Source organism: Periplaneta americana, chromosome 16 (assembly GCF_040183065.1).
Source record: "Periplaneta americana isolate PAMFEO1 chromosome 16, P.americana_PAMFEO1_priV1, whole genome shotgun sequence".
NCBI lineage: Eukaryota > Metazoa > Arthropoda > Insecta > Blattodea > Blattidae > Periplaneta > Periplaneta americana.
This window is the reverse complement of record NC_091132.1, coordinates 175,805,112-175,827,775: the sequence shown is the minus strand read 5'-3', so window position 1 is coordinate 175,827,775 and position 22,664 is coordinate 175,805,112. Positions and strand designations below refer to the sequence as shown.

The window sequence follows — 22,664 nt, the reverse complement described above, 5'->3', positions numbered from 1 at the left end:
ATTTAAACCCAAATATTTTCCTAAACACATTAATCTCGAATGCCCTTAATCTCTGTTCCTCTCTCAAAGTAGAATCCAAGTTCAGTATCAGACCTAGGAGATATAAATGTTAAAATGACATAAGCAGAGTTACTGAACATAATTTGGATGGAATTCACCGACTCATTCTTTGTGTATGAGATTATTTCTGCTATATTTTTTTTTACAGTAACTGAATTAGTTTCGTGAAATTTAAAATTATTTTCGTGTTTTACTGATCTTTGTTCTTTTGAGTTATATTTTGCCTGCAAATCTGAAAATAAACTGAAAAAGTTCAAATTACCGTATTCTTACACAAATCTTTATATTAAAAAAGTTACGGTAAAGATTGCCAGTTTGTACTCATCTGAAAGTACCTTGGGATTTGGTTTCAATGTAATTCTCATTTACTCTCTTCAATTGACTTACTCTCGATGGAAATATTACTTCCAGAGGGATATATGTTACCAAATTTCATAATATTTGGTTTTTGTATGTTTTAAAATGTATTTCCAAGTCATATTTTGTTCATCAAAGCTATTTCTATTGTTCTAGATTAAGTATCTAATCTATCTTCGTAGTGTATCCCGCTATTTGCTGACAACACATGTTCCACTATGTTCCACTATGAATTTCCTATTCTTACAAATTATGGGTAAAAAGCACGATGCTGGTCAGGGGCGGCTTTCGAAGAGGGGCTGCGGAGCTGCAGCACCCCCAGACATTTGTGGCTCTTGTCTCGTTTTATGTTATGAAATACATTTATTATACAGTCTCTATTTAGCGGCTCGAATTTTTTTAAATATTTCGCTCTCAATGACATGCACGCGATCGTTAGTGAAGTCATTTCCTCCCCTGGTGCTGCCAGAGCGAAACCAGAGACAAGGACTATAGGGTGAAGCTACTTCCTCCCCTGGAGCTGCTAGTGCGAAACCAGAGACAAGGAATATAGGGTGAAGCCACTTCCTCCCCTGGTGCAGCCAGAGCGAAACCAGAGACAAGGACTATAGGGTGAAGCCACTTCCTCCCCTGCAGCTGCCAGAGCGAAACCAGAGACAAGGACTATAGGGTGAAGCCACTTCCTCCCCTGGTGCAGCCAGAGCGAAACCAGAGACAAGGACTATAGGGTGAAGCCACTTCCTCCCCTGGAGCTGCCAGAGCGAAACCAGAGACAAGGACTATAGGGTGAAGCCACTTCCTCCCCTAGTGCAGCCAGAGCGAAACCAGAGACAAGGACTATAGGGTGAAGCCACTTCCTCCCCTGCAGCTGCCAGAGCGAAACCAGAGACAAGGACTATAGGGTGAAGCCACTTCCTCCCCTGGTGCAGCCAGAGCGAAACCAGAGACAAGGACTATAGGGTGAAGCCACTTCCTCCCCTGGAGCTGCCAGAGCGAAACCAGAGACAAGGACTATAGGGTGAAGCCACTTCCTCCCCTGGAGCTGCCAGAGCGAAACCAGAGACAAGGACTATAGGGTGAAGCCACTTCCTCCCCTGGTGCAACCAGAGCGAAACCAGAGACAAGGACTATAGGGTGAAGCCACTTCCTCCCCTGGAGCTGCTAGAGCGAAACCAGAGACAAGGAATATAGGGTGAAGCCACTTCCTCCCCTGGTGCAGCCAGAGCGAAACCAGAGACAAGGACTATAGGGTGAAGCCACTTCCTCCCCTGCAGCTGCCAGAGCGAAACCAGAGACAAGGACTATAGGGTGAAGCCACTTCCTCCCCTGGTGCAGCCAGAGCGAAACCAGAGACAAGGACTATAGGGTGAAGCCACTTCCTCCCCTGGTGCAGCCAGATCGAAACCAGAGACAAGGACTATAGGGTGAAGCCACTTCCTCCCCTGGAGCTGCCAGAGCGAAACCCGAGACAAGGACTATAGGGTGAAGCCACTTCCTCCCCTGGTGCAGCCAGAGCGAAACCAGAGACAAGGACTATAGGGTGAAGCCACTTCCTCCCCTGGAGCTGCTAGTGCGAAACCAGAGACAAGGAATATAGGGTGAAGCCACTTCCTCCCCTGGTGCAGCCAGAGCGAAACCAGAGACAAGGACTATAGGGTGAAGCCACTTCCTCCCCTGCAGCTGCCAGAGCGAAACCAGAGACAAGGACTATAGGGTGAAGCCACTTCCTCCCCTGGTGCAGCCAGAGCGAAACCAGAGACAAGGACTATAGGGTGAAGCCACTTCCTCCCCTGGAGCTGCTAGTGCGAAACCAGAGACAAGGAATATAGGGTGAAGCCACTTCCTCCCCTGGTGCAGCCAGAGCGAAACCAGAGACAAGGACTATAGGGTGAAGCCACTTCCTCCCCTGCAGCTGCCAGAGCGAAACCAGAGACAAGGACTATAGGGTGAAGCCACTTCCTCCCCTGGTGCAGCCAGAGCGAAACCAGAGACAAGGACTATAGGGTGAAGCCACTTCCTCCCCTGGAGCTGCCAGAGCGAAACCAGAGACAAGGACTATAGGGTGAAGCCACTTCCTCCCCTAGTGCAGCCAGAGCGAAACCAGAGACAAGGACTATAGGGTGAAGCCACTTCCTCCCCTGCAGCTGCCAGAGCGAAACCAGAGACAAGGACTATAGGGTGAAGCCACTTCCTCCCCTGGTGCAGCCAGAGCGAAACCAGAGACAAGGACTATAGGGTGAAGCCACTTCCTCCCCTGGAGCTGCCAGAGCGAAACCAGAGACAAGGACTATAGGGTGAAGCCACTTCCTCCCCTGGAGCTGCCAGAGCGAAACCAGAGACAAGGACTATAGGGTGAAGCCACTTCCTCCCCTGGTGCAACCAGAGCGAAACCAGAGACAAGGACTATAGGGTGAAGCCACTTCCTCCCCTGGAGCTGCTAGAGCGAAACCAGAGACAAGGAATATAGGGTGAAGCCACTTCCTCCCCTGGTGCAGCCAGAGCGAAACCAGAGACAAGGACTATAGGGTGAAGCCACTTCCTCCCCTGCAGCTGCCAGAGCGAAACCAGAGACAAGGACTATAGGGTGAAGCCACTTCCTCCCCTGGTGCAGCCAGAGCGAAACCAGAGACAAGGACTATAGGGTGAAGCCACTTCCTCCCCTGGTGCAGCCAGATCGAAACCAGAGACAAGGACTATAGGGTGAAGCCACTTCCTCCCCTGGAGCTGCCAGAGCGAAACCAGAGACAAGGACTATAGGGTGAAGCCACTTCCTCCCCTGGTGCAGCCAGAGCGAAACCAGAGACAAGGACTATAGGGTGAAGCCACTTCCTCCCCTGGAGCTGCTAGTGCGAAACCAGAGACAAGGAATATAGTGTGAAGCCACTTCCTCCCCTGGTGCAGCCAGAGCGAAACCAGAGACAAGGACTATAGGGTGAAGCCACTTCCTCCCCTGCAGCTGCCAGAGCGAAACCAGAGACAAGGACTATAGGGTGAAGCCACTTCCTCCCCTGGTGCAGCCAGAGCGAAACCAGAGACAAGGACTATAGGGTGAAGCCACTTCCTCCCCTGGAGCTGCTAGTGCGAAACCAGAGACAAGGAATATAGGGTGAAGCCACTTCCTCCCCTGGTGCAGCCAGAGCGAAACCAGAGACAAGGACTATAGGGTGAAGCCACTTCCTCCCCTGCAGCTGCCAGAGCGAAACCAGAGACAAGGACTATAGGGTGAAGCCACTTCCTCCCCTGGTGCAGCCAGAGCGAAACCAGAGACAAGGACTATAGGGTGAAGCCACTTCCTCCCCTGGAGCTGCCAGAGCGAAACCAGAGACAAGGACTATAGGGTGAAGCCACTTCCTCCCCTAGTGCAGCCAGAGCGAAACCAGAGACAAGGACTATAGGGTGAAGCCACTTCCTCCCCTGCAGCTGCCAGAGCGAAACCAGAGACAAGGACTATAGGGTGAAGCCACTTCCTCCCCTGGTGCAGCCAGAGCGAAACCAGAGACAAGGACTATAGGGTGAAGCCACTTCCTCCCCTGGAGCTGCCAGAGCGAAACCAGAGACAAGGACTATAGGGTGAAGCCACTTCCTCCCCTGGAGCTGCCGGAGCGAAACCAGAGACAAGGACTATAGGGTGAAGCCACTTCCTCCCCTGGTGCAACCAGAGCGAAACCAGAGACAAGGACTATAGGGTGAAGCCACTTCCTCCCCTGGAGCTGCTAGAGCGAAACCAGAGACAAGGAATATAGGGTGAAGCCACTTCCTCCCCTGGTGCAGCCAGAGCGAAACCAGAGACAAGGACTATAGGGTGAAGCCACTTCCTCCCCTGCAGCTGCCAGAGCGAAACCAGAGACAAGGACTATAGGGTGAAGCCACTTACTCCCCTGGTGCAGCCAGAGCGAAACCAGAGACAAGGACTATAGGGTGAAGCCACTTCCTCCCCTGGTGCAGCCAGATCGAAACCAGAGACAAGGACTATAGGGTGAAGCCACTTCCTCCCCTGGAGCTGCCAGAGCGAAACCAGAGACAAGGACTATAGGGTGAAGCCACTTCCTCCCCTGGTGCAGCCAGAGCGAAACCAGAGACAAGGACTATAGGGTGAAGCCACTTCCTCCCCTGGAGCTGCTAGTGCGAAACCAGAGACAAGGAATATAGGGTGAAGCCACTTCCTCCCCTCGTGCAGCCAGAGCGAAACCACAGACAAGGACTATAGGGTGAAGCCACTTCCTCCCCTGCAGCTGCCAGAGCGAAACCAGAGACAAGGACTATAGGGTGAAGCCACTTCCTCCCCTGGTGCAGCCAGAGCGAAACCAGAGACAAGGACTATAGGGTGAAGCCACTTCCTCCCCTGGAGCTGCCAGAGCGAAACCAGAGACAAGGACTATAGGGTGAAGCCACTTCCTCCCCTAGTGCAGCCAGAGCGAAACCAGAGACAAGGACTATAGGGTGAAGCCACTTCCTCCCCTGCAGCTGCCAGAGCGAAACCAGAGACAAGGACTATAGGGTGAAGCCACTTCCTCCCCTGGTGCAGCCAGAGCGAAACCAGAGACAAGGACTATAGGGTGAAGCCACTTCCTCCCCTGGAGCTGCCAGAGCGAAACCAGAGACAAGGACTATAGGGTGAAGCCACTTCCTCCCCTGGAGCTGCCAGAGCGAAACCAGAGACAAGGACTATAGGGTGAAGCCACTTCCTCCCCTAGTGCAGCCAGATCGAAACCAGAGACAAGGACTATACGGTGAAGCCACTTCCTCCCCTGGAGCTGCCAGAGCGAAACCAGAGACAAGGACTATAGGGTGAAGCCACTTCCTCCCCTGGAGCTGCCAGTCTCGTCTCGGATGCTTTGCGCGTTAGTTTTACCCCTCCCCCTGCTAGCCCTTTGCCATGAATCCAGAGTTTCCAGGCGCTGCAAAATTTGCAGCAGTTTGTCAGTAGCGCGCAGTTTTAAATACATTTTCTTTAATGTTGTGAGTATAACAAGTGCGACAATGTTTAATTCTGCACAATATTTACAGTCTATTCAGTTCAGTACCTTAACAATTCAGGAGAAATGTGAAATTAAGTGCCCATCAGTTGAATCTCATAATGGAAAGAGCCGCTAAACAAAATACAAAGGCTCGCATGTTTTTTGATAATTTATCCAGTATCCCTGCTTTCTTCTCTCGATCTCCACACAGTCTGTATTAGATTAATGTGTTTCAAAGACAATTCCATCAGCTGGGGCAACAAGATGGATTTAAAATAAGAACAGTAAATGTTGTTCATGAGAAGAAGAAGCCATTGCTAGAATATTTTCAAACAATAATGGAATCTGAAACATCTACCATCACAATAAATGAGGCAAGCGCCCTGGTGCATACTCTTGAAGATCCTGAATTCAATTTCTGGCTCAGTTATTTTTTTCATTTATTGATGTGTCATGTATATATATATATATATATATATATATATATATATATATATATATATATATATATATATATATATATATTATACAACCAACTACAACATCGCTAGTTGGATATTCCTAAGGTTCAAATCTGCATAAAAAAAATTAAATTATGGTTTATTTAACGACACTCGCAACAGCAGGGGTTATATCAGCGTCGCCCGGAATTTTGTCCGCAGGATTCTTTTAAATGCCAGTAAATCTACTAACATGAGCCTGTCTCATTTAAACACAACTTACAAGATAAGGCGCATGGAACTAATCTTTGAATAAAGTAAGTTGCTTGGTTTATTTTTGTATGCAGCCCCCCTTAATTCAATACCCACAAGCCGCCACTGATGCTGGTATATATTTCAGCAGACATATTCTAAAGGTGAGGTGTATTTAGTATATATTGGAGAGAATTGTCCAAGGTTACAGGGATTGCAGATTTTAGATTAGTTTTATGGATGTTTGTGACAGGGCAGTTTAAGAGGATATATTCCAGATCTTCTTCATTATTGTTGCACCAGCAACAACTACTAGAGTCAACAAAATTAAAACGATGAAGATACTTCTGAGTGATAATATGGCCTGTCCTGTCTCTTGCTAAGAAAGTTTGTGTGTGTCTGGGAATGTTGTGGAACATTTGTAAATCATTAGGTTTCTTTTGAATGTTTTGAAGTACTTGGCCTTTATCAGAAGAAAGCCATAATTCGACCCATAAATTTGTTAAATGAGAATTAACTGCAGAATATGCGCTGGTTAAAGAAGTTGTTTGCATAGGTTTGGGCCCCAAAGATGTTGCCTGTTTAGCAATATTATCTACAATCTCATTTCCAGTAATGCCGCAATGACTAGGTATCCATTGGAATACTATTTCTTTTTGCAGGATTAGTTTATTTGGTAATTTCCTAGAAGACGGGCAAAATCCAACATGGCTGACGAAAACTACAAAAAAAGTTATGCCAACTACAAAGTTCAAATGTCACCAAACATCACAAAAAAAAAAAGATGGAAAATGAAATATATATCTATATTTTTAAAGAGGAAAAAGCCCTCCAAAAAAATTAAAATATAATTAATTTCTCACCTTTGATTTTTTTGGCGTTTGGTGGCATTCGAACTTCATAGTTGGCAGTACTTTTCTGGCAGTTTTCGTCCGCACTTTACCCCCAAAAATCACTAAAACACAAAACAAATCATAATTTATCACCTTACCAAATAAAATTCATTTCTCATTGACGTCAATTCTCATTGAAGTCTTCAACGACAACCACTTCACTTCAAGTATATGACACAGGCTTTAAGGCAATAAAGCACTGAACCAGCACTTTGTCGTACAGTCAACTTCGCATAAATAAATCGTGTTTACACTAAATGAAATTCTCTTCGAACACTATTACACCTTAACTTATACAGAAAATTCAGTAAATAATTCCTTTAAACAACATAAAAAACAGTTTTCTCCTCAAAATTCAACACAATTCATATTCACTAGCGAAACAACTAAACCAAAATCGACACAAACCCCAAAATTTAATACTTTGTTCTAAGTTCACACATCTTTCACAATATCATAAAATGACAAACTTTCAAGTTTCAGCCATCAGACATAATATAACCGCCACTCACGTCAAACAACCAAGAACAACTGACACCGTCATTATCCATTCAAAATTAATGAAAATTCTAGAACAAATGACAACTATAACCAATCAAATTAAAAAACCTAGAACTAACATATAAAAGTCACTAAAAGTTCACTAACATTTAACTCTGAAGTAAAAAAAAGTTGGTAATGCTTACTAAATTCAACCAAGTGCCCGTCTTCTATGAAATTACCGTTTATTTAATATGTTTTGTATAGAGATTGTAATTTGTTCATAGGAACTTGGAGTATATTTCATGATATTTAGAATAGCTCCCATCGAGTCACTGAAAATGCATACAAGTATATCAGATAATAGAGACATGCAAAAGAGCTGCCTCTATGGCCAGTAGCTCTGATTCGAGGCTAGAGGGAGCTGAACATGATATATAATATTTCTCGTTAAATTTTGGGATGTCCACACCTGTGGAGCAACGGTTAGCGCGTCTGGCCGCGAAACCAGGTGGCCCGGGTTCGATTCCTGGTCGGGGCAAGTTACCTGGTTGAGGTTTTTTTTCCGGGGTTTTGCCTCAACGTAATATGAGCAAATGCTGTGTAACTTTCGGTGCTGGACCCCGGACTCATTTCACAGGCATTATCACCTTCATCTCATTGAGACGCCTAATAACGTAAGATGTTGATAAAGCGTCGTAAAATAACCCACTAAAGTAAGTATTTTGGGATATAATACCCTGCGCCTGAAGGTCCATCATCAGGATTCCGTGACCCATCAGTATGAAGAACATTTTAATATTTTTTACAGACTAGTTCCATGGCACTAGATTTTAAAACATGTGGTCCATCATTCTTAGTATAATCACCAGAGATATTAATATAACACTGTGGGCTTTTCCACAACCATGGTGGAGTTTCATTGATTTCATTACAAGATTAAGTATAATATCCTACAAAATGTCCTAATTTCTTGTTTTTTCATTTTTCTCTTTATTTGCTTATCGTATTTTTACCAACAATGTTTACTTTATATAGTATATTGAGTAGAATTTAAATTCAAGTCTACAGTACATCATAAAGTAGAATCTATTAATTCTATATCTATTATTTTCTTATACATTACTTTTACATAATCTCTTATTATAGGACGAGTTTTGTCAGTTGGATGAAGTTGATGGGAAGGTCAAACTGGAAATAACGGTAGAAGAGAATGAAGTCTTAAGTCAGAGGTGAGTGAATCGCTTGAGGCTTTACTTCGTTATTGATTTCATTGATTTAAATTATGGCGAAGGAAAAAAATATCCAATTACTCAGATGATTGTTTTACAAATCAACGTATCGGTATACTTTGGGGTCTTAACTCTGGCATGAGTTATCAGCATATCTGTCTGTGCTTCTATTTCTGCCATTCTGTATCTTTGTTTGTATGTATGTATGTCCCTCTGAAAGTCTGTCTGTTTTTCTATATATACATATATACTGGGTGTTCAGTTCAAAGTGTGTCATGGCTCGCTGTATGCCGTCATGTGGCTAGTCGATGAGCCTAGACAATTCAATCTTCCTACACTTCCGCACAGGTGTATTACCTATGTGTCAGAGAAGTTGCATAGCAAGTATAGCATTCAGAAGAGTACTTACTGATATGTACGGTAACGCCGGTAGTGGCAGGAATGTGAACTGTTTGGAAATACGTACTGTCGGGATATGGGGAGAAGGTTAAGACGATTACTTACGTATTTGTTGACTTTAACTTCGACGGTCAACATGGACACAGAGCATTTGATTTGTGTTGTGGGATGTTGCCGTACGCAACCGATGATAACAAATACCCTGTGTACGACTTGGCCGCGCAAAACACAGTTCGAAAGAGGTTATGGTAGCACACAGACCTTACAGACCGCCATCTGTTGGTACGACGTTCAGGTTATACCGTACACGTTCTCAAGTTCAGATTGAACGCCTTGATTAATAGGCAACTTCTCTGACATAAAAGCTGAAACTCTCTTCAAATCGCTGATTCACAACAGTGACGTCATGACACACTTTGAAATTAACACCGAGTATAGACACACACACACACACATACACTGTATGTCTTTGTCCATCTATCTATGCATTTCTCTATTTCTGTACCTGTTTTTCTGTCTCTCTGTTTTTTTTTGTGTCTGTCTATGCTTTCATACATAATCCATTCATCCATGCATCTCATTCCATTTCGCCCAATTAACTAATTCTATAATGGATTCATATTCTATGTAAAGGAAAGCAAAAAAAGATGTATCGAGACTAATAGAAATATAGTTTGAATTCATGATTTCTGAAGTGCTTTAGAATTAGGGTACTATTATTGTACCGATACAAGATTTGATAGAAGTTTACAGAATTTATATTCTTTAATTTTATTAGTATCCCAGTCTGTATATAGAAACTTTTTTATCTTTATGAATTATTCATGAAGTACAGTATATAATATATGTCCATGTGGGTGTAAATTTATTAGAGAGTAGGGTTGCCAACCCTCTCCTATTTTGCGAAATCTACCGCATTTGCCCCTAATTTTCTTCTTTTCGAGCATTTTTGTCCCTTATTTTTGCAATGTAAAAATCATTTTCCTAAAACATTTGATTTTGCCGTGAATGATGACTGTTTCTATGATGAATTTTTGTTGTTCAGAAGAGGGATTAAAATGTGCAGTCTTTTGGGAAGATAATTCTTGCCGGAAATGGGTTTTAATGCTCACCTGTTTAGAATCAATAGTAATATAATTTTGAAAAATCTGGCTAGTTTTGTTCTATGCATACCAACTAATCATGTTCACACAAAGAGAGTGTTTTATCTCATGAATAATAATAATTGAACAGATGTTCGAAACAGAAGTATGACACATCTAATGAAATCAGAGCTGCAAACTGCAATTGACTTCAACTATTACGCGAAACTAGATTTATTTCAAAATATTCTTAATTTATGCCTAGAAGTGTAGAATAAAGTTGCTTTTAGTAATTGAATTGTTTAATTTTCCAATTTTTTCTATGTTTAATTTTGTCGATTTCTTAATTTCCCATAGTTTTGTTAAAAAAAAAGTTGGTAACCATATTAGAGAGTGTAAATATTGCTGATTTCTTTTGTTTTTGTATTTTTGATATTATCTTAACCTGAATTAATAATGTTGCTGTCTTTATGGAATTCCTATTAGGGACGGCTATTTCGTATGTAAATATATTAAATTCTTCGTTGCCAGTACTTAAAGCAAATTTTTTTCACAGCATTTCGGATAATTATAACAATGCTGAAGGAACTCAAAGCTACAATGTAGCACAAGATGATATAAATTCTGCCAAGAACATATACAAATGTGATGTTTGTGGAAAGTGTTTTCCGTTATTATTGCATCTCAAGAAGCATAGAACCGAGCACACAGGGGAGAAGACATTCACTTGTAGTGTGTGTGGAAAGAATTATTTAAATTCCCAATCCTTCATGAGGCATACACGCGTACACACCGAGGAAAAGCCATTCACATGTGATGTCTGTGGAAAGAATTTTTGGCAGTTGACCTATCTCAGGACCCACGAACACTTACACACTGGTGAAAAGCCATACAGTTGTGACGTGTGTGGAAAGAGTTTTTCGTCATCGGGATATCTCAAAAAGCATGCACGCATACACTCGGGCAACAAGCCTTTCAAGTGCGATGTTTGTGGAAATCGTTTTTCGGAATTGGGTAATCTCAAAAAGCATTCGACCATACACACAGGGATTATGCCATTCAGTTGTGACGTCTGTGGTAAGCAGTTTTCTGATAAGAGATATCTAAAAAATCATTCATTGATACACACAGCGGAGAAGCCGTTCGCTTGTAAATTTTGTGATGTGTCTTTTCATAAATTTTTGCATCTGAGAAAGCATTTAACAGTTCATAAAGGTGAGAAACCGTTCGATTGTAATGTGTGTGGAAAAATATTTTCGAATTGGGTATGTTTGAAAGCACATGCACGCTTACACATGAGTGAGAAACCGTTCAAATGTGATGTTTGTGGTAAAAGTTTCTCTTTTTTAGCGAGACTGAAAAGGCATGTAGGCACGCACACAAATGAGAAGTCATTCAAGTGCGAAATCTGTGGGAAAACATTTGCACAATCGAGTATTCTTAAAGCCCATGGACGCATACACACGGAAGATATGCCGTATAAGTGCAATGACTGTGGTAAGGGCTTCGAATATTCCAGTTATCTTAGAAGACATTCACGCACACACAAGAAACCGAAGCGATTCTCTTGTGCTGTGTGTGGGGAATATTTTAGGAACTTGACAAGTCTTAAAACGCATGTCGTCCTTATGCACTGACGGAATAACAAATATATATTGGGCAATTTTCGAAAGACTTTATTCGTTTTTTTTTTTGGATGTCTCAAATTGCATTTAATCTCCTTCATACCTCTACTCCAAACTACCTTGCCTCCCGTTTCAGTTACCTGTCATCATATCATAATCTCTTTTAACACGCACTCAAAATTGCCGCATACTAGCCATACCAACACATAAGACATCATCGTATTGATCATCATACACAGTCTCGCTCTTGCGCTTGTGGAATACCCTACCCAGTGACATCAGAGACTGTCCGAATTTAGTACCATTCAAAATCACGGTTATTAAGTAATTTCTTACTGCGTATAGTAAGTTTAATTTTTACTTAATCAATAAAAGAAATGCTTCTCTCTTCTTAACTTTTACAATGAACTGTCTAGCTTTTATTTATCAGTTAATCTTTTAGTACTTTGATCTTTATTGTAATTGTAAATTTAATATTAATTTTAATTGTAATTGTATTCTTCATATTGTAGTTGTAATCCCCTGGTAGAGGGGAAGAGAAGGCCTGATGGCCTTATCTCTACCAGGTTAAATAAATAAATAAATCTGAAACGCAGGCGGGAAGCAGTTTATTTGCGATCTCGGTAGGAATCTTTTATTTTTTTCGGGATGTTTGTAAAAGTAATCAATCCACACACGCGGGAAAACTGTGTAATTCAATGTTTATGGCAAACGTTTCTTTTTTTGAGGTTAGGAATGGCATGTATGTGCGCACAAACACATTTCTGTCTTCTTTTAAACCCTGTATTCTTACATATGGAAAGAGATATTCAGTTGCAGCAAATACGTAAAGTTTTACGCGTATTGGAAAGATCACAAAAGCTTGCACGAGTAGGGTATTTGTTATCTCATAAAACCTACTTTGACTGAAGATCTTTCCACCTTCGTGACAGTTTCTGTTGCAGCTTACTAAGACCATGTCTCAAAGCTACATGTTCTGGAAGTGAAATAATGTAGAATAACACGTTAACTTTGAACACTGACATCGTATCTTCTGTACAATGTTTTAAGCATTATTGTAATATATTAAGCTCTTATCTTTTCAACATAACTCCTAAGGAAACTGCATTAGGACACTGCCTTCTTAATTGAGTGCTGCACCAGCGCATAGGGATTATAAAGAATGGACACTGAGCGTATTTTCCTGTGTTTTCGTTTCTCTGTGCGCCAGCGGCTAGTTCCACTTTCAAGCGCTAGAGGTAGTGTAATCGAGCATACGCTAAGATAATAATTGAGAATAGAATTAAGGCACAGGATCCAAACATCGCCTACCTTATTGCATAATCCAGTAACGGTTTGCTTCAAATAAATTTAAGTTAACAGCTTTTCCTTATTTCTCAGTGAGAAACTAGTTGTAATAATAATATTTTATATTTTAGATATAATACATTATAAAATTAAGTATCGAATTCGTTTAATATTTGTATATAATATAATATAGGTATATGGTTTTACTTCTCGTAAGAGTTTTGTTTTTCCATTTTCAGCGCTATCAAATCATTACATATTTTAATTGTTGTTGGGGTCAACGTCTCAACTCTCATTATAAAGGAAGTCTAGAGTCTAGACATTGCAGTTAATGTAGGAGTTATTATTTTATGGATCCAATTTGTTTTATTTGAGTACATAATGTGCCTAGATGTATTAATTGTATGTGTTATATTTCCGCTGTGTCGACTGCTAGCTGGTGTGATGTCAGCGCCAACTCTAGGGAGAAAGCAGAATCTCACGCTCTAGCTGGCTTGAAGGTCATTGAAATCAGTCTGGCTACATCAAAGGTACCGGCGCGAAGTGTCCATTCTTTATAATCCCTATTTGCTGGCTGCACCGTGATGTCATGGTTTTTAGAAAAATAGTCTATGAAGAAGGCCATGTTTCAAGCATACATTTCCAAAGCCCCCTAGTGTGTAGTTTACAAGTCACCTAGGGCCGTATTCATAGACATTTTTAGCGCGGGCTTCCGGTGGATCAACAGCGTTTTTCGTATTCATAAACCAGTGTTAGCGATAGGATATGATTTGAATTCTGTACACGTAACCAGTGGATAGCAGGGGCTAGCTTAGCACGTGCTGCGAAATGTTTATGAATAGCACCCATAGTTGCTAGTCCCTGGTGTGTAGTATGGACTTGAGCTTTGAGACACGGCTTAACTCACCCATATAATCAGCTTCTTAGTGTGATCTATTGCGCTCGCATCTATTTGGTTCCACAAAATAACGAATGACATATATAGAGTGTAAGGAGTATAAGTGCCATCCTTTTCACAGTCGTCGGGAACAGTCTACAGGATCAAAAAATGTTCATACAACATAGGGTCAAAACTAGTTAGTTTTCCCTAAAAAAAATATTTCTTTCCTCTTTTGTATGGGTTACACTGCTTATATCATTAGTAAAAGTACGAAAACAATTACATCAGTAAGTATATCTAGGTAAGAGGTAAATATGTATGTGTTCTATTCAGGGGCGGCTTTCGAAGAGGGGCTGCGGAGCTGCAGCACCCCCAGACATTTGTGGCTCTTGACTCGTTTTATGTTGTGAAAAACATTTATTATACAGTCTCTTTTTAGCGGCTCGAATTTTTTTAATTTTTCGCTCTCAATGACATGCACGCAATCGTTAGTGAAGTCACTTCCTCCCCTGGAGCTGCCAGAGCGAAACCAGAGACAAGGACTATAGGGTGAAGCCACTTCCTCCCCTGGAGCTGCTAGAGCGAAACCAGAGACAAGGACTATAGGGTGAAGCCACTTCCTCCCCTGGAGCTGCCAGTCTCGTCTCGAATGCTTTGCGCGTTAATTTTACCCCTCCCCTGCTAGACCCTTCCAAGAATCCTGAGTTTCCAGGCGCAGCAAAATTTGCAGCAGTTTGTCAATAGAGCGCAGTTTTAAATACATTTTCTTTAACGTTGTGAGTATAACAAGTGCGACAATGTTTAATTCTGTACAATATTTACAATCTATTCAGTTCAGTACCTCAACAATTCAGGAGAAATGTGAAATTAAGTGCCCATCAGTTGAATCTCATAATGGAAAGAAGCGCTAAACAAAATAGCCTACAAAGCTCGCATATTTTTTGCTAATGTATCCAGTATCCCTGCTTTCTTCTGTCAATCTCCACATAGTCTGTATTAAATTAATGTGTTTGAAAGACAATTCCATCAGCTGGGGCAACAAGATGGAGTTTTAAATAAGAACAGTAAATGTTCTTCATGAGAAGAAGGAGCCATTGCTAGAATGTTTTCAAACCGTAATGGAATCTGAAACATCTGACAACATCACAATAAATGGGGCAAGCTCCCTGGTGCGTACTCTTGAAAATCCCAAATTCAATATCTTGCTCAGTTTTTTTTTTTTTTCCAATTCATTGATGTATAATTTAGATATATTATACAACCAACTACAATATCTCCAGTTAGATATTTCTAAGGTTCAAATCTGCATATAAAAATTAAATTATGGTTTATTTAACGACACTCGCAACTGCAGAGGTTATATCAGCGTCGTTGGTGTGGCGGAATTTTGTCCTGCAGGATTCTTTTAAATGCCAGTAAATCTACTGACATAAGCCTATCTCATTTAAACACACTTAAATGCCATCGACCTGGGCCGGGATCGAACCCGCAACCGACTATCCTACCAAGGCCAACTCTGCATATCAAGCTTTGTTAATGCCATGCAGACAATATTGAACAAGGATGTGTGTGACCTCATTATCACACAAGCTAACACCCGATTCCACTTCATAGATCATCTGATATTAAATTCTCTTCTGTGTCAAGAAATATTTGAATCGTACAAAAGCTCATTTCCTGAAAATGGCTTAAATGTATGTGTGAAACTTTTTCCAATGGTTGATAAAGACAAACTAAAAACGGAACTCACTGTGTTGTATCAGAGACAAGAATTCAGAAATATCAGTGACGCAGTCAAGCTCTTGCAGTTTCTTATATCTGAAAACTTGCAGGCCTCACTATACCAATGACAACTTCCTTACCAGAACGTTGCTTTTCATGTTTGAAGAGAGTAAAATCCTATCTTAGAAATACGATGAGAGAAGAGAGACTGACCGTATTAGTTATGTTTCCATTGTAAAAACTATGTTAAACGATATATCGGATTTTAATAAGAAGGTGATTCAAAAGTTTGCAACTTACAAGACAAGGCGCATGGAACTAATCTTTAAATAAAATAAGTTGCTTGGGTTTATTTTTGTATGCAGTCCCCCTTAATTCAATATCCACGAGCCGCCACTGATTATAGGCTTAATTTGATGCACTACAGAAATTAGAAACATTCACAACTGTTACTTCACAAAACACCACACCGTGAACATTTCGTGCGCGGATGTGCAATAATCAAACTTGTTTTTCTTTGTTACTATACCATATTTTGTAACGGAGGAAGTATTATTTAATATTGCAGAGGTTCTTTTGTTTGGCTAATTCTATATCTATATAGCTCAGTATACTTGCTGTTATTTGATTAATATTGAATAATAATAGCAAACATTATCAGAGCACAGTTTGATCTTCGTGCAATTTACAAAGAAATGTGTATTTAATTATCACAGACCATAATAATTGCCGAAAAAAGTGCTCAAGAGCCTGCGAAATTTGTATATATCTGAATTTTTGTTTGTAGAGTTTGTGTATGTTTACTTACAACAGCATAAAATGAAGTAAGCAAAGCTGGAGCACGATTTTTTTATTAAAAAGATATGCTGACATGATTTTTTTTATGAATATATGTTGGAGAGTTCTCTATGATGAACTTGTTATAAGGTTTTATGTACCATAAACAATTGAAGAATCTACGAAGTCGCGATCTTTAATAAACACTACCGTCATTGTGATAAGTTTGATAAAATCCTACCCTACCTTCATCGGTCCTAGGGCACGTGATAAGAAATTTTATGTAATTTATTTATTTATTCACCCATTAATTGATTTATCTATTAATTCAGTCGTTATTTTATTTATTTATTCACTCATTCACTAATTTAGCTATTCATTTATTCATTAGTTTATTTATTTATTTATTCACTTATTCATTAATTTCTCCATTTATTCCTTAGTTTATTTATTTATTCCCTCATTCATTAATTTATCCATTTATTCCTTAGTTTATTTATTTATTTACTCATTCATTAATTTATCTCTTAATTTATTCCTTAGTTTATTTATTTATTCATTTGTTCATTCATTTATCTATTAATTTATTTGTTAGTTTATTAATTTACTCATTCCTTAATTTATCTAATCATTTATTCCTTAGTTTATTTATTTATTCACTCATTCATTAATTTATCTATTAACTTATTCGTTGGTTTATTTATTTATTCATTCATTCATTCATTTATCTATTCATTTATTCCTTAGTTTATTTATTTATTCACTCATTCGTTAATTTATGTATTCATTTATTCGTTACTTTATTTATTCACTCATTCATAAATTTATCTATTAATTTATTCGTTACTTTATTAATTTACTCATTCATTAGTTTATCTATTCATTTATTCCTTAGTTTATTTATTTACTCATTCATTAATTTGTCTATTCATTTATTCGTTAGTTTATTTATTCACTCATTCATTAATTTCTCTATTAATTTATTCATTAGTTTATTAATTTACTCATTCATTAATTTATTCGTTAGTTTATTTATTCACTCATTCATTAATTTGTCTATTAATTTATTCGTTAGTTTATCTATTCATTTACCCGTTAGTTTATTTATTTATTCATTAATATATCTATTCATTTATTCGTTAGTTTATTTATTCACTCATTCATTAATTTGTCTATTAATTTATTCGTTAGTTTATTAATTTACTCATTCATTAGTCTATTCATTTGTTCCTTAGTTAATTTATTTATTCACTCATTCATAATTTGTCTATTAATTTATTCGTTAGTTTATTTATTCATTAATTTATCTATTCATTTAATCGTTATTTTATTTTTTCATTCATTTTTAACTGATCTGTCTATTTAAATAATTTATGTGTTTATTTATTCCTCCTATTTCAATCAGTCTCCTAAAGTTCCCAGTTGAATGACGATAAAAATAAAATCCACTGTTCTCGACTGAAGGCTTCAGACAGGAGTCGTTTTTGTAACTTAATTCTTCTCATTTTTTATGCTTGCTTGTCGCCAGTAGCCAGAAATGAGGTGTGATTGGTATTTGTTTCTGAGCGAAGTAAGGCTGATATTCATGAATTCAAACCATTTCCGCCAAGTATAATATATATGTAACAGATTGCACTTCGCCACTTTTCTTGTCTTGACAACAATCCATGCATTTACCCTGGAAAAAGTCACAAACGTGTTATATCATGAGGAAGCACATTGAGTCAAATAGACTGCGCTACTGTAAGTATTTTTGTTTGAGCATTTTGTGTTGCGATATTTTTATTTTAAACATCACAAGACTTTTTTAATATAATATTGGAACATTTTATTACATTTTCATATTACATTTTTTCTGTTTAAAAGTGAATTGCAATATTTATATTTTCTTTAATGCTATAATGTAAATTGCAACAACACAATGGTTGAATTAAATCTTTAATACAAATGGGAAAAATATCACAGGAAAGTAACAGAACAAGAAAAATTCTGCAGAAATGAATATTACAATATTATGCAGAAAATATGAAGTAATATGTTTTACATTAACAATAAATCCAATGTAATATTGCGGAATTCATTTTAATAGAACTAATAACTTTACACGAATAATATAACAAATATTTCATGAATAATGCAGTATCATTATTATTATTATTATTTTAGTACAACATCATAGCCTTTTGTTAATTCTTATATAATTCCAATGCAGTTTGGGAGTACGCTAGTAAAAAAAATTGAATACCGTACCCGTAAGCATCGACGGTACCACTGCACTGGTATAAGAATATTAGCTATCACGGCCATCTTGATTACGCTTCTTTCAGAACACAGACATGACGTTGTATCAAGTTTCAACGGTTATTCTGTGCCAATAATTCGTGTTAATTAATACTTAACATTTACATTGCCTACATCTGGAAATAGGTATGTATTTGTTTCTCTTTTACAGGTGTTTGCATAGAGGTATCGTCTGACAGTTGATCTCAAAACTGTAATCGTGGTTAACATTCTTTTATTTTTAAACCATTTTTCTTGCGACAAATGTAACCCTTTTTATCGTTACTACGAAGTGCCCAGTATTCTTAAAAAAAAAAATATATATATTTTTTTTTCTAATATTTTTCAGAACTTAATTGGTTTCATATTCCTAGCATGCACTTTCTTTCCATTAGCATCGAAATTTGATTCACAGTATTTGAAAAAAGTGTTCATTCAATGTGCACTGATTTTGCCCAATGACGTTGCGAAGAACTGACTTTAGCATTGGCATTGCTCGTAGAAGAAAGCCAAACTTAATGTTTTCCAGAAGATTTGTCCACTATAGTTTGGGGGAACAGTTTTCAGATCTGAATCAATACGGGAGACTTCAGTAATAGCTCTTCTTTCTCTTGTCTTCACTTTCTGATCCTGGGGTATATGTTTTGTCTTGATGGCTGTCATTATTGTAATTCATAAAATGCTTTGTGATTTTTTATCATTTCTTTTCCTGCAATATATTATCTGACAATTTTATGTACTTCGATTGTTGGCAGAGAGAGCTTGTTTTTGTAGAAGAAGAACCATTTTATTTCTACTGCAAAACATGTTCACAACACTTTCAATAATTCGTTAATACTATTCTTTCATATTCTAGAATGTAACAATAGTGGAAAAACAAATCTTACAAGATTCCTCATTAGTACAGTGTTGGTACCTGTTAATTTAAGTACAGAGGCATAAAAGTCGTCAGTTGTCAACGTAACATTTCTCGAGTACATCATATAGTGTTGATTCTAAGGGAATCTTTCGATGTAAATAGTTAACACTGACAAAATTTAGAAAATAAGATTTTATCATTTTACTGTATTATGATTTATATTCCACTCAGACACAGTCATTAATACGAAATGAAAACTGAAGTTTTTCTTTTGAATAGCTTATCAGAAACAAAAAATTATAAAAGAAGAAGTGAATCTTTAGACCTCATATGGCTCCATGGAAAATGAAATCAGAGGCCTAGTCTTTTAAAGACTTATAGTAGAAACTAAGAGACAACTTTTGTATACCCTTACTTTTTGAATTTCGAATTTTTTTTCGATACACCCTAATAGATAGCTCTATTGTAGATACCGGTATATAAATACATTGAACTCAATATGACAAATACGATTTACGAAACAATGGAATTAAGACAAATTGCATTTTTTAAATTATTGCCGTTTTACAAAGCAGCCTGAAAAGTTGAATTTCAACTCAATATTTGACATGTGAATCCCATATGACTTTGCCTCAAAGCAGCAGATAAAAAACTTGTGACAACTTCAGTTTTCAATTCTTCATCTTTGTTTGTAAGATAGATACTGTAAAGGCTGGTTCACAATAAACTGGGAACGGAAACGACAACGAGAACGGAAATATTGTTAAAATAAATGTATTTAAATGTGAGCATTCACAATTAACGTCCACACCTGTGGAGTAACGGTTAGCGCGTCTAGCCGCCCGGGATTGATTCCCGTTCGGGGCAAGTTACCTGGTTGAGGTTTTTTCCGGGGTTTTCCCTCAGCAATTGCTGGGTAAATTTCGGTGTTGGACCCCGGACTCATTTCACCGGTATTATCACCTTCATCTCATTCAGACGCTAAATAACCTAAGATGTTGATAAAGCGTCGTAAAATAACGTACTTAAATAAATTTAAAAAATCACATTTAACTATTGTGAATGCTTACATTTAAATACATTTATTTTAACAATATTTCCGTTCTCGTTTTCGTTGTGCTTTCCGTTCCCGATTTATTGTGAACCTCTCTTAACTTGTTCCTAGAATCAACATTATTATATGCGCTCATACAAGTATTGGTTTGTGATTGGTGTTTCCGCAAAAGCTCACAGATGTACGCCAATATGTGCAATGACTATTTAACATGGTAATAATAATAACTATATCCAAATAGTTCACAATATAGATGTCAATTTCAATATATTATTATCCTTTTTCAGTCGTGATTTACGTGGTCAAGGTGGAAACTCAGGTCGACCCAATGTCTATACAAACAAATGGTAACATAGATGCAGAAGAGAAGAAGCCTTTGTCTGAGGTATATAGAAAGTAATTACTACTAATTTGCTGAATAACCTCGAATAGAAAGAGCATCCTAGAATGTCCCTTAACGCGACAGCCCATACAGAACCATGGTGGATCATACAGTTGTTAACCTTACGTATTAAAATAGTAAGAAAAGGGTTACGATGAGAAATAATCTTATTTATTATTTCAGAAGTATTCTTCCGGGCATTATTCCATAGAACCTTATCATTCCTGAACAGTGGATCAAAACAAAAAAATGGCATATAACAAGCAGAGCTATGTATTGCGTTTCGTGGAATGACCCATAAATGATTGAAAACTACTTTGTCAACCTGATTCTCGTATTCCGATTTATTTGATGTTACATCCCTTTTTTCCAGTAAGGTCTTCAACTGAACACTAAATACAACAGAATTGCGCTGTATTTCGCATTTTATCGTTTTCATAAGCACTGACTAATACGATAACTGCATTTAAATATCATTTTCGTTTCCAGGGCCCATGTTTCTCAAAAATACTAGTTCAGTAGTTCACCAGTTACTAGTTACCAGAGTATATTTCACCAGCTCTAGTAGATTCTGTTTCTCAAACTATTTTACCAGTCTAGTAACTTGTGACAATTTTTCACTAGTCACATGATCTCTTTCACTAGTCAGCTGATTGAGTTCATTTGTTTATACCCATTGGTAGGTATTGTTATTTGATATTAGAAGGCTATGTTGTTTCTGTTTTGGTTTTGATTTCTCTTTTCGGTTGAAATTCCATCAGTTGAAAGCAAATTAACTATACTCAATATGATTAATGAATCAAAGGATTATTATTCGGTGCTTTTTGAAGCATGTTAACAAAAAATGATGAAGTAAACGAATGGACAAAAAGTGTTGTAATGTGTGGGGCTATGGAACTGATACCTCAGAACAAAGATTATGCATACGTTAGGGACACTTACTGGCCCAACATTAAGAAAGCAATTTTGATAAGTACCAATTCAAGTTCACAGTATCGTAATATGAACATATGATGTAGCTAGTGAGTCTATTGCCGACATGAATGCCACTTATGACTTGATGAAAAATTCGCTAATTTTTTTTCAGTTTTATATTTGATCTAGTCATAAATTATTGCCGTTTTATATTTAATTTGTAGGCTAAAGTTGACAATGCCAGAAGAACTGGCAGTGGAGGAGGAAAGCCAGTAAAAATTACTGCAGTTGATGAATTGGTATTATATTATTAGGAAAAAATTCTGCAAGTGTTGCTGGTCTAGGACAGAAAGACTAGACGGCATTGGAAAATAATCAACATCCCGATTTGTAGAGCAATTTGTATTTGAAGCTTTGCTGATAATGCAAGCCTTCTATTTTTTTGTCTTGTTGTGGCAGGTCCCACTATATTTAACAACTTTTCAAGCTTTTCAGTACTTTACCTAAACCGTTCATTATATTTAAACAATGCTCCCGTAAAGGAATAATAATTGTTCTTTCTCGATATAGTTTTAGCTCTTCTCACAACTTCTTCATCACTTCATTCGGAATCACCAAACCAGATATTAAAAGAAAATAACTATAATATTTTGTTTTAACTGAGAAAGGTTGTCACTGGTAACTGATAATGTAGAAATCATCAGTCTTTAGAGTCTTGTAGGAATATTCC

The 22,664-nt window shown here is 38.2% G+C and overlaps 1 protein-coding gene across 11 annotated transcripts in view; it reads left to right on the top strand.

Annotated features, from left to right (window-relative positions):
* The window catches only part of LOC138692014 (zinc finger protein 596-like), a 70,396-nt gene that overhangs the window by 13,931 nt on the left and 33,801 nt on the right, over positions 1–22,664 (top strand). For 6 of the 11 annotated variants that reach the window (XM_069814778.1, XM_069814777.1, XM_069814787.1 and 3 more), the window contains exons 1-2: positions 18,761–18,871; positions 20,925–21,022. Coding sequence is in view for 7 of the 11 variants with exons in the window: in XM_069814787.1 (XP_069670888.1) it covers positions 20,966–21,022 (57 nt within the window). In the remaining 4 variants the exon portion in view is untranslated. Of the gene's footprint in view, positions 1–8,589; positions 8,673–10,709; positions 12,187–18,760; positions 18,872–20,924; positions 21,023–22,664 lie in introns of those variants that run through there. The other 5 variants (XM_069814779.1, XM_069814784.1, XM_069814785.1 and 2 more) reach the window with 4 other exon arrangements.